This window comes from Labrus mixtus, chromosome 5, assembly GCF_963584025.1.
Source record: "Labrus mixtus chromosome 5, fLabMix1.1, whole genome shotgun sequence".
Lineage (NCBI taxonomy): Eukaryota > Metazoa > Chordata > Actinopteri > Labriformes > Labridae > Labrus > Labrus mixtus.
This window is the reverse complement of record NC_083616.1, coordinates 1,785,309-1,798,114: the sequence shown is the minus strand read 5'-3', so window position 1 is coordinate 1,798,114 and position 12,806 is coordinate 1,785,309. Positions and strand designations below refer to the sequence as shown.

Here is a 12,806-nt window from a genome sequence, read left to right as displayed (position 1 = left end):
TTTACTGTATCTAAGAAACACTAGAAAAACTGTGGCAAACATGTTCCCTCAGTCTTGGCAGACGAGGCTTACTGTGCTGGACTGCCTCTGAGTAGGTAGTGATTTCCAAAAAGTAAAGACCGGACTCACCCACAATGAGTCCAATTTCACAGAGAGGATCATCGAAGCCACAGGTCATCATGGTTCCCACCGTGTCATTGATCACAGCTAAAATGTCAATATTTAAGTCCTGCAAAGAGATAATAATGTATAGATTAACACCATCACAGATATTAAAAAGATGAAGGAGGATCGGGGACGCACATTTGACGCCTGTTTTACAGATAACAGATATCATACATTGTTTCACCTGCACCTTAAAGGTGACATATTCTCCTCCTCTTCATCCAGTGTAAATAAGTCTCAGAGCTCCTCAAAACAAGTTGGAAGTTTCTTGCTCTAAATCCACTCTGATCCTGTATTTGACCATGCCTATAAACCCCTCTATTTCAGCCCTGCTCAGAACAGGCTGTTTCTGTGTCTGTACCTTTAAATATGTAAATGAGATGCGCTCTGACCACGCCCCCTCTCTGGAAGGGTCCATGTCCTATTGTTTACGGTGAGAAGGCAGACTCAGAGGACAGAACAAACACCTAGCTGTGGGAGTGTCACCCACCTGGGGGAGGGGCTACTGCCCTTTGTGATGTCATGGAAAAATCTCCAAACGGCCTGTTTGAGCACACATTTTCTGAAAAGTGGAGCAGGCAAAAGACGGAGAGGATGGACTTTTCTCATCATTGGGGGGTTTGTAGACAGACTAGAGACACATGTTAGAGTTACAGGAACATGGTGAAGTGGATTTTAGATAATATGGGACCTTTAAAGTTTTTCCATGTCTCTACTACAAACATGTATGTGTGTTAAAACGAGGGAGATACACAATCTAGACTAACTTTGACCTTTACATTTGTCTCAACTAGGGGTGCAGAAATGCAAAGTTTTCTCTAATCGATTACTCTTTCCATTGTTAAAGCGAGTACTAGTAATCGTTTTTTAGTTCTTTTTTTTTCTGTAATTCTTTTCCCCCACGGGAGGCCCCGCCCCCAACTATGACGCGATGCCGACTGTATCTATTGATTAATTTGAATCTTCGGGATTTTAATAATTGTTAGTAATAGGCCTTTGTATTAACGTTCAAATATGAAATTTCTTACTTCAACAGACAGCAAATCTCAAATAAAAATTCACACAGACGTATCTTATGACCGTTTTAACACTTTATTATAATTAGAGCAATGAGTGTGGCGAGCGGACGTGCAGACATCAATGCACACTCGTTTTGTAGTTATTAAAAGAATAATCATCTAAAATTCCAAAATATAGGAAAACATCTAGTTATGCTGCTCTGTCTTGGATGATCAAACGTTGTTTGGCGGGGTAAAGCGGTAATCGCAAAGTGAAAGTCCTTCTTTTTCTGTGGACTAAAAAGACAATTTGAACTGAACTTTTGTAGATCATATTGCATATTTCATTTGTTTGGGACTTTTTGTTCATTGTGAATTCATAAAGGGGTAAATTAAAGGGATATTTTTGTTAGAGTAGCAGCGTATGGATCAACAACGGACGCATTTCAGCACAGAGCCTTTATCTGCGCTTTGTTTGTCATCTATTTTCTTTTAGCGCTCATGCACCTGAAGTTTTATTTCTGTTTGAGTGTGCTCCTTTTTTTCTGTTTTGAATTAGGCCTATCCTAGAACCCACAATGCAACAAGAAACATTTACAAAAATGTGGACTACAAAACGATTATCGATTACATTTTTTTTGTAACCGATTATTATTTAATGAACGAGTACTCTTTTGTACCCCTAGTCTCAACACAAGCTGCAAAGTTTGCACTGGGTGCTCGTCACGGTTCTCTGGATGCATGTTTGCTTTGGTAGGGGACTTTTGGAGAGGCGACGCTAATTTATTTATGGGGCCATCACTTTCGAGGACTTTAGCCTCTTTACATTGGTCTCAGGACTCCATAATTCCGTTGGTGCTGCTCCGTGCTGCGCTCTGTAAACACAGCCTGTGGGTGTTTACAGACGAGGGAGAACAGAGCTGACACGCCTGCGCAGGAATCTGGTGGAAGTTTGCTTTCTAATACACAACGTTTTATCTAACCTTTAATATATTCTATAAGGAGCTTTTAAGAAGAAGAAGATACATTTTTTTAATTCCGCGAGGGAAATTACATTTTACACTCTGTTGTTGAACATGCAACACACACAGAGGCTGAAATACACACACATGCACAAACAGGATCCTGTGGACATGCACTAATGGAGCGATATCAGAGTGAGGGGGATGTCCACAGCGAGCGGCCCTGAGCTGATTGGGTGTGTGCCTTGCTCAAGGACACCTCGGCAGTGCTCATGAAGTGAACTGGCACCTCTCCAGCTACCAGACCCATTTCCAGACTTGGTCCGCACGGAGAATTGAACCAGCAACTCTCTGGTTCCCATCCCTGGCCCCTACAGACTGAGCTACTGCTACTAGTCCAAGTCAGTATGATTCATTTTACTTTGTTGATTTTGAATTCAATCATAATTGTAATGTGCCGTCATATTCATTACGAAGCATACGCAGGTTAAAGTTGTAAGTGATTTTTAAAAACCTTTGTAAATATTCTGCTGTGCTTTTACTTCATAACTTAAAGATATATCCACTGTGTTTATAAGCTTAGAAACCCCAAACATACATAATGTACCCCCACACTGTACGTTGGACACTTACCCCTCGTTTTTTGATGGATCTCCTCAGAAGGCCGACCACATCTTTTCCCTCGACTCCGCCCGCCTTGAAAGCTTTGGTCCAAGACAGCAAAACGCTCTACAGGAAGCACGATAGAAACACAACAGAGATTATTGACCTAAGAGACCTCCCAAATGTACACTCCTGAAAATATCTAGATCATTTCAGACCAACTAACAGATCTTTCACCCTCCTGACAAACTTCTGATATCTGCAGGAGCAGCTGCATGTGTGAACCATGTGTGACTTTATCCGAAGCTTCTCCTGCCAGCCCTCCTGGTATTCTTTCTGCAGCGAGTCGGCGTGAGCTGATGTGAGAACGCAGCAGGATAAAATCAGGAGAATTCACATGGAAGCGGTCCAGCAGGTTTTTGAGAAGCAGAAATTGGTTAAAGAGTAGGGAGCTTATTAGAGGATGAAACAGCGAGCTGACAGATCTCTCTGATGAATGTTCAGAGGTTGTTGGGGCTTCACAAATGGTCCTTTTTACACGATATATTTGTTGTACACAGATGTATGGAACCTGTCTCATATCTACAATCTGAAGAATTTCAGTTTCCTGGAGCAAGGCAGGCCCACAGCCCCTTGTGTTCTTTAATGCATGTAGCAAATGAATAAGTATATCTTTGGGAGCCATCGTGTTGCAAGTCTTTGTGCATCATATCTAGTGCCAGGTATCCAGGCAGAGCCAACGAGGGACGGTTTAATACGCTCTTGAGAATTGCAGTATTCACAGGTTTTGCATACAGCTATCTTCAATTCAAAAACTGTCTCTCTGAATCGGCTCTAATTGTGTGCACCTGTAAGTCCACACTCGAGTTAATATCCAATCACCAAGAGCTACAGTTGGGGGAAGCTGACAACACTAGTGTCAGATTACAGATTCAAGATTTGTATTTGTCACTTGCTCATACAGATGTGCAGTGAAATGTAAAAGACTGTTCCACAAGGCCATGCAATAAACACTCAAAATACTAACACACATATATACAGTAAAATAGAATGTAATGTAAAAAAGAAAAAAAGAATTATTTGAATGTACAAAATATAAAATATAGAATAATGTAAACAGTGTAAGGTGTCAGTGTGTAAAGTGTCCAGGGTGTCAAAGTGCAATGTGCAGATTGGAATGTGTGGTGTGTGTGCATCATGTAGTCACAGTTCTGTTTTGTTTTTAACTGAGGAGAGTGGAGTTAACAGTCCGGACAGCCTGAGGAAAGAAGCTCTTCCTGAGTCTTTCTGTGTTCGCCTTGACGTGTCGAAGGCGCCTGCCAGACGGCAGCCACATAAACAGTCCGTTACCTGGGTGGTGGGGATCACTCATGATCCTGTTTGCCCTGCCTGTGCTCCTCCTTGTGAAGATGTCCTGGAGGGTGGGGAGTGTTGTACCCATGGTACGCTCTGCTGACTTCAGCACCCTCTGCAGGGCTCTTCGGTCACGCACAGTGCCGTTCCCGTACCACTGGGTGATGTTTCCAGTCAGCACACTCTCCACCGCTCCGGAATAAAAAGTCTTCAGGACCTTCACAGAGAATTTCCTCAGCACAGTTAAGGCCGCTGACAGATCAGTGGTTGCCGTCGCTGGCTGATAGATTGCTTTCCATTTCAACAGTCTCCCAGGTCTTCGCCATAAGGCTCTAATTGCTAATTGGTGCACCCAGTGATTGCTTTACTAAGGAGAATGAGATACTCATCAATTTTCACAGTGCCTTAAAGTTACTGCTACCGTGACATTTCAATAAAGGCCTTTGGAACATCAATGTATCACCATGGACGGGGGAGGGCGGGTTAAAGACACACCCACTCAGTCAGCTGCAACATCAAACAGCCTATGCGACACACACAAACGTGCACACATCAGCTGATTACGTTTAAGTTTATTTTTTTATTTTTTATTTAACCTTTATTTAACCAGGAAAAAGTCTCAGAGATTAAAAATCTCTTTTACAACAGCATCCTGGCCAAGACAGGCAGCAGCACAATTACAGGGTTTCAGACATAAAACACTTAACAACAATGAACATAAATACAGGAATCACAAAAAGAGCCATTCATCAGAATCTGTTTTTAGCCATGAGCGTCGACTGGAGAAGCAGCAATGACACTAGTGACAGAGATGTGGTTTGCAGTGGCCGACTTATCTCCTCCAGAGTCTCCTGTACGCAACAACCACGGCGGTCCAGATCCATAACAGTTTAAACCGTTACCACAGGCAGCGAGTAATGAGAGAGCGGTTGCAGAGGACAGGGAGTGTGATTCTGTTGAAGTACACGTAGCATTGATATAAAGACAAATATTCTCACTATAGCGTCCTAAAGCGGGCGACACTGTTGCTTTATCTGCAACTTCTTCATGCCTCAGGAGACCCCCCCACCCCTCCCGTCTGACATGGATAGTATCCCGCTGTGAGGTGCATGTGTGAACAGCCAGATCAGGAGGATTTCAGGAGCAGTCCTCCTGCAATGATCTAGATAGTTTCAGGAATGCAGATGTGAAAACGGCTTAAGAAAGGTGAAGGCACCAGTTGTATTGTTTGCCTGTTACTCTTTTTTTCATCCTTTGGACGAGGCTATAAAAAATAATCTTTCCATTATCTCCCCCCCCCCACACACACACTGTTTTGCCAATATGGATTTATAAGATAATGACAATGAAGTCTGACTTCTGGTTAAAAAGGTTACTCACCTCATCCAACTTGGTCTGCTGACAGGGGAAAGAGAAGGTGAAGCCCAGAGGAAGCTTTTTGTCCTTTATGCCCAGTTTCTCCATGAAATCAGCCAGACAATCAGCAATGTGATCGAATAACTCCAGGAGAGACACAAGGGCGATTTATAATACATCTATATGTATGTGCATGCTGGGCGTCCTCTCCTTCTAAGGTCACAAAGTCCCTCAGCGGAGAGTGACCACATTTTAAAGGTTCTGACACACCAAGCAGACATTGCAGAAGTAGAGACGACGAAGGCCGACTGTGGCATCGCCTCACAACGCCTTTTTTCTTGGCCAAAAAGTCATACTTGAACACACCGCAAAGACTACAGCTGAAGGCCAATCACCACGTACGTTCTGCTCATGTGTGAGAGGAAATAACTCTCCATGCCAGCAGGGGGCGGTAGCTCGTTGTTATGATACGAGAAGACCATTGTCACCACTCGTATTATAGGTAGTCTACTAATGGAGAATAATGTCTGATAAAAAGTGTAAGTCGTTTTCTCCCTCTAGTCACCTCTGTTTTTCTTCTCTTGATTCGCTTAGCTGAACAGCCAATCAGAATGATTTCTCTCACCAACTGCGCGACGCCAATTCAACTTGTTGGATCGGCCGAAAAAAGGCAGACCGACAGCTGACGATCTCCTTGGTGTGTCAGGGCCTTAAGACAGGGAAACGCCTCTTACCTCAGACCCACTGCCTCTCATGAGGTTTTCAGGAATAGCATAAATCTGATTTTCCATCTCCACTTCTTGCTTGTCGTTTGCACTGACTTTGACCAGCAGCACTCGGAAGTTAGATCCGCCGAGGTCAAGGGCCAGAAATTCACCTTGTTCTTAGAAGAAACAAAAATAACACACACACAACATACAATGTGACATATTAGTCATTCAGAAGAACTCTAAGTGAAACCAGAGTCAAACAATCAAATGATTCACATACAGGAAGTTAAGCTAGCAGTCTGTTGTTGATCTATATGTGCAACATACAAATACATTTGATAAATCTGTGAATTATTTTCTCAATTAATTGATTTAATGGAAAGGTGCAATATGTAAGTCTGACCTCTAGTGTTTAAAATGGGTACTGCAGTCCAAATTCAAAACATTGTAGAGAGCTGTCTCCCCCCCTTCTCTCTAGAGTCGATGCTCACACAGGTCACCATGTGGTGGACACTGAAGCTTCAGTGTTTATCCAGCTCTGCATGGGTCTGTAAACCTTTCTGTGTTCTAAATCCAGAGCATTCAGGAGCAGAATCTAAAGTTAGAAGGAGGACATACTGGCTGCTGCATTGTTGTCAGAGAAGCCAGCACTTCAACATAGCATGTTTCCTTAATGTCTGATCATTGAGTAAGATCATTTTATCATTTCACTCTCTACACATCTCACTGATTGGACCTTTAAGAAATGCTTAGAATTTGTAAGTGTCCAGTGAAAAGTCATCAAATGTCCTCCATCTTTCTCTTTGCTTTAAGGGACTCTTTTTGCTGCACTCATTACCTGCCCTATTTGGTTTGAATGTGTTTGTTTTCCTGATTGTTGTACCCTAAACGTACAGAAAGTTACCTGTTCCGTCAGGAGTTGAGAGCACAAATGTGGGCAGCATCTTCACAGCGGCTGCAGGGTTGGTGTCTCTGCACAGGCCTTTGTCCATCTCCCGTCGAAATCTCACAGACACGTCCATGATCGTCTGATCCGACAGCTGAAGATGGGGCAGGTATCTATCAACCTAAATTATTTGAAGAGAGGAGAAACAATAACTAATGGGCCGAGGAGGGTTCAGCTGTTTATTTACATAAAACATGGCCTGCAGACCGTCGTTCTTTTGAAGGGTTTTAGATTTCTCGTGTTTATTGTCCCACCTAGATTGCACACTGAATGTCGGGCTGCACTGAAGTCCGTTGTGTTAAAAGGCTGAGCATAAGAAAATAAGCCAAATCCCCCAAACGAAGATCTTATTATCAACATAATGAAGCTCCACTGTCACGCCAAGGTTAACATTTCACACTGAAATAAATAGAGCCATTGTATTGGTGTCCCAGTGTGTCAAACAGTGTTACAGGATCTGAAGCCAAAGAGTCCTAATGTTGAAACAAACTGCACAAACTTCACCTATACACACACAAACAGTTGTCACATACATGACTGATTTTTACACAGTCTTTGTTTCGTTTCTGCTAGCCTCTTTTACAATGCAAACTGGCCTACCATTTGTCCTCCATTCAATTAAAAAAACGTTAATGTCTCCAGGGGGCAATTCAAAGGCACATATAGCAACAAGATAGTGCAGAGAAGAATACATTTAAATATTTTATACCTTAAACACAGACGAGGAGGAGAAACAAGAGGCACATCAGTCCTATCGTAAACAGGCTGTATTTAAGGGTCCAATGATTTCCTTGTGCTCAGCCTATATTTTTAGGTTGAGTTGTGGGGCCAATAGCAGAGCCTGGGTCTGTTGAAGTTGACAATGCTGTTTGGGCTGTGATGGCATTGTGGTAGGGTAGGCAACATATAGAAGTTCAATCAATCATTATTTGTAAAGCACCAATTCATAACAATTGTTCCTGGTCTTCTTACCCACTGACACAGTGAATGAGTGGGTGTGGTAGGCGGTGAGAGCCGGCATGGAGGGGGTTGTCTCTTGGACTCTGGAGCTCACTGTCCAGGTTTACAGAGTTGTCATGGGACTAATCGGATGAAACACTGGTGAAGGGAGGTTCCCACTTGACTACCCCGGTGATGTCCTGGTTCCAGCTGCCCATTGGCCAACACGGTTAAGTTGTGGGGGGCCAAGAGGGGCCATATGGTAGGGTAGGTAGTATCTGTGTTGTCACTACAGTCAACACAGCCAACAGGTCTGTTGAAGGTGGCAATGTTGTTATGGTTGCCGTGGCAACTTAGGGCCATAGGGTAGATAATGTAAGGGCATTAGGGCACTTGTACCTCGTGTTTATCTTAAATACACAACCACTCACCACAGCACCTAAGTGGCAAATTTTCTCCGTCCCCAGCTGTTGTGTTTTCTCTATATGCAACGCTATCAGACCTGAAGGGGCTTTCATAACTACCCTAATTACGGTAAATACGATATTTCCAAGAAGCACATGGCGGCAGCACGTGTTACAGGTGTCACCTTTAATCCAACAGTGTGGGAACGGTTTCAATGCAACACATTGCACACATTGTCTTTGACTCTTTACACTAAATAACAAAAGGTTGAAGACAAGAGGCACACACTCAACTGTACGACAATCTGTACCAATGGATGGTAACATCCTGTGAGTGGATCCAAGCTGGAAATCTCTCTGTAAAGATGCTGAGGAGCCTCTGCAGGTCAAGACAAAGAAACACAGAGGGCTGACCCAATATCCACATACTCCTTGCGCACCAGGTTTGTCTGCACTACGCCGCCGTTTGTTCCCCCTCTAGTCAATGATTGTTTCCATAGCAAGTGCCATGGTTTGTCTCTGGACTGTGCCAGCAGCGCCACTATGCTCTGCTTCATTTCAAATATACGCTGCAAGTCCATTTTCGACGGAGCTCACTGCAAGCGAGCATCAAGCTGAACAGAACAGAATGACCCAGGCAGGAAGTCAGAAAATTAAATGCAAAGAGCGTCTGGTCAACTTCAAACGGAGCAAAACCGCCACGCTAACAAACTGCAGCGGGGAACGGAGGATGTGGAAATTAGGAGTTAGCAATGGCCAATCAATGACTGAAATGTTTTGTATGAAACAGGAAGTAGGCAAAGGGGTAGAGTGAGTGAAGGAAACAAAATACAGGCTTGGCGATAACCAAAGGAACATGGGCAAAAGACTTCATGTTCATTTTTTGTAGACAAAAGCCAGCATTTCTTTATCACCCATGTAAGGGGCACAGCTATCTGTAGCACAGGTATGCTGAAAAAACATTAAGACGGACGGCCTTATGTTTTGACAGACAGAATTGCAGTGTATCGATTTGTGTACACAAAAGCCGCCTGAAGAGTCCATTTCCTTTATCCCATTGTGCTGACAAGCATTTATACTGACAACATCACGTATTGGCGAGAATGTCGCGCGAGAAAACGAAAATCCATAATTCCTACAACCCCCAATAAAAAAGAAAGACAGAGAGGAACGAAAAGCTCCTGCAGATACAAACAGAGAGACACATGTTTAAGAGCTCCTTTCAACAATTATTCAAAACACAACCAACAGGAGAGTGTAGAACCACAGAGCATGATATGATCCCTCAGTACAAATCAGAGGATTTACATAATGAGATGCACAAAAATCCCAACTAAATACGAATGTGTAGCAAAGAGAGAATGTAGCCATGGCATTGTGACACTGAGAGCATTTCAATCACCAATGTTGATATTATTAATGCACCACCATCTCCTCCTTATAAAACAAGCTAACAAGCTCTGTTTCTGTGGGAAAAGCTACTGCCTTAAGACAGAGAGGAAAATAGATGCAGGACGTCTGGATTAAAACACCATGTCTCACTGCTCCGTGCACTCAGATAGAGTGCACGGAGCACACTTGCTCGTGTCGTGTGCTGTTAGGACAGAATCGTCGTCGTTGAGACAAATGAGAAAATTGACAAAAATCTCCTTTAAGTCCTTATGAGCTCATTAGTGACATAAGCTCGAAAGGAGACAAAAATATTGTCTTTTTGGGTCTGCAGGACATGAGAAAAATATGCAATGTGCGATACTAAATGGGGATGCAAAAATAGGAGTTGCGATTAAAATACAAAAATAAAGAGTGCATTTTAGCATCACCGTTTCTGTCTGTCTGCTGTTCTTTATGTTTTATAGAACACAGTCCATGTTTGTAACATGGCCCTACTAAATCCATTACATTTAAAGAGACACACACACCAAAACGGAGCGTTCTGAGAGAGCTGGTTTATACAGGGTCACAAACCTCCTCTGGTGCTTGATTCATGTTATATTTTGACCGAAGCACAGCACAGATGTTTCATTTAGACCACAGGGGCACTGTTTGAAAAGGTGGAGGAGGGGGATCATATGTCCTCTTTAAAAGCTCATATCTAGATAATTGCCAGGCCCTAGATCTTGTCCTACTTGTTACTTTGCTCTGAGCAGTACTCCTCCTCCTCCTCCTTAAAACAGGCTTTACACATGCAGACACTGAATGAGACGCTGGCCCATTCATGATCATACCTAACAGCACAAACCACACAGGTTACATTATTAATGACAGTAAACCATAGACTGTAAATATGACAGTGAACAGAGACGTAATGACATCAAGGCGCTGTAACATGCTAGGTAGGAGTGGTGCTACGTGCCTGACCCCTATTTCCCTTTTCTTATAAGTTCATTGAGAAACACACACAAATGTCCCGTCTGAAAACGTCCCCATACAAGTTTCAGGCATCACTTTTTAAACTCTGATACTCACTTTAAGCGCCTCCTCGTCGTGCTGCTCCGCGCAGTAGTTAGCCATTAAACTCGACGCTAACATCTTAAAGTTAGTGATGACGTCCTGTTCGTACTAACTCAACGTTTCACTACAGTAACAACTTATCACAATAATAAAACCACCACAATTCAAACACCGCGACGTTTGAGCTCCTAAAAACTTGAGAAAGTAAACGAAGAAGTTAAAAACAAAGTCACACCACCAAGTCACTTCCAGCTTCCGGGAGTTGGTTGTTCTGTGACGTCAATCTGAACTGACAGCGCTGATTGGCTTCAGAGAAGGCGCGGTAACACGATAGAGTCCATTCAGGTCAAAAAAAATAAAAAGGAGGAAGCCTTCACCTGGAGGAGTTTTTATTTAAGGATCATCTTAAACACAACAGACTATTGTAACTGGTTTCATGATCACATTCATTTATTTTATCGTACATGTGAAGGTTCATACTACAGAGTAGCTGCTCTGTGGTTACCATGGACACCAACAGGAGAATAGAATGTTTGGGTTGCTTGGCAACAGTCTAGTTTCAGTTCAACTGAGGAACTAGTTGAGTTGGTGGACTTCAAAACTAACCTGTAGTTGATATTTACTTTATAGCCTATCACTATTTTCTGCTTTTCTGCTTGTTGTATTAAAGTAATTAAAGTAAATAAAGTAGTATTGTAAATTTCCCCATTGTGGGATAAATAAAGGATTATCTTATCCTATATGACACTGGAGGTGGAGATGTTGCTCTGGATATCAGATCTGCTGTCATTATCTTCAGACCCAATCACAGCAGTTCTGATATTCAGGATACAATCTCTTAGGGTGGCAGCCTTTCTGTTTGGAGAGGTGTGCCATGTCAGAGGGCAGAGCTCTGCATAATCAAGGGCACAAGGCAGACAGCAGACATGAGGAGAGGAGCTGAGATGAAGCCTGCAGTATAGCAGCTGAATACAGTATAGGCCGCTGAATGTCAACTACTCCCCATGTGGTCTTAACATTTACCCCACGACGCCCTCCCCTGGCTTGCTGCTTCCCTAGACGTCATCGTTTTTGACCCCACTTGACTATCCCCAACTTGGCCATAGTTGATCACCAGAATGCAGTGGTGTGATTTTGTTGTGTTGGCGCAGGAGGAATGTCTTCTTTTTAAGAGAATATAGGCCTACATATGTTCAGAAATGAAAAGAGCAATCAGAGAAAAAGCGGACCTTTTCTTTTTCTACACATGCATGCCACGAAACCTGACCTTGAGAAATGAGAAATGAATGGAAGAAGTGGCTCTATGTGACCTTTATGAGCCCACCACAACATTGGAGAGTTATTGTTGTTATGACACTTCTCATTACTGAAGTTATAGTTGTGCTCTCTGCTGCTCAGACAAAACAAATAATTATGAAGGTGTGTGTGTGTGTGTGTGCTAAGTATGTCTCCCTTTCCCAAGATCTGCCTCTGTCTCATTATTGTTTTTATTCATTATATTATTGTGTAAATCACATCCTGAGCATCGTCCTGCAGATGTTAAAGGATCTCAGCCTCCTCAGGAAGTACAGCCCTTCTTGAAGACGGCCTCCATGTTCTTAGACCAGTCCAGTTTATAAGTACACTCCCAGGTACTTATATTCCTCCACAATGTCCACATCGACCCCCTGGATCCACTACCAGTTCCTTGGTCATTCAGCCTCCTCACCCTTGCTGATACACAGAGGCACTGCCTGTCAACCATAGACTGTAAAAGTGTCAACAGGCAAGGCATGCAACTGCTCAAGGCCCCAAGCCACTAGGGGGCCCCCAAGGCCAGATAAAGTTTAAAGCATGTTTGCAATGACAGTAGGATACCTCCCTAAGGGGGCCTCATCTGACAGCACTTACTCATTTAATAGTAAATAATGCTCATCTAG

The 12,806-nt window shown here is 43.0% G+C and overlaps 1 protein-coding gene across 1 annotated transcript in view; it reads right to left on the bottom strand.

Annotated features, from left to right (window-relative positions):
- The window catches only part of hk2 (hexokinase 2), a 37,129-nt gene extending 25,956 nt beyond the window's left edge, over positions 1-11,173 (bottom strand). Inside the window, exons 1-6 of the mRNA XM_061037268.1 lie at positions 10,903-11,173; positions 7,052-7,214; positions 6,172-6,320; positions 5,462-5,581; positions 2,759-2,854; positions 130-229 (exon numbers count right to left, since the gene is read on the bottom strand). Of these exons, the coding sequence (XP_060893251.1) occupies positions 130-229; positions 2,759-2,854; positions 5,462-5,581; positions 6,172-6,320; positions 7,052-7,214; positions 10,903-10,965 (691 nt within the window). The 5' untranslated portion in view covers positions 10,966-11,173. The remainder of the gene's footprint in view (positions 1-129; positions 230-2,758; positions 2,855-5,461; positions 5,582-6,171; positions 6,321-7,051; positions 7,215-10,902) is intronic.
- Between the last annotated feature and the right edge of the window lie 1,633 nt (positions 11,174-12,806).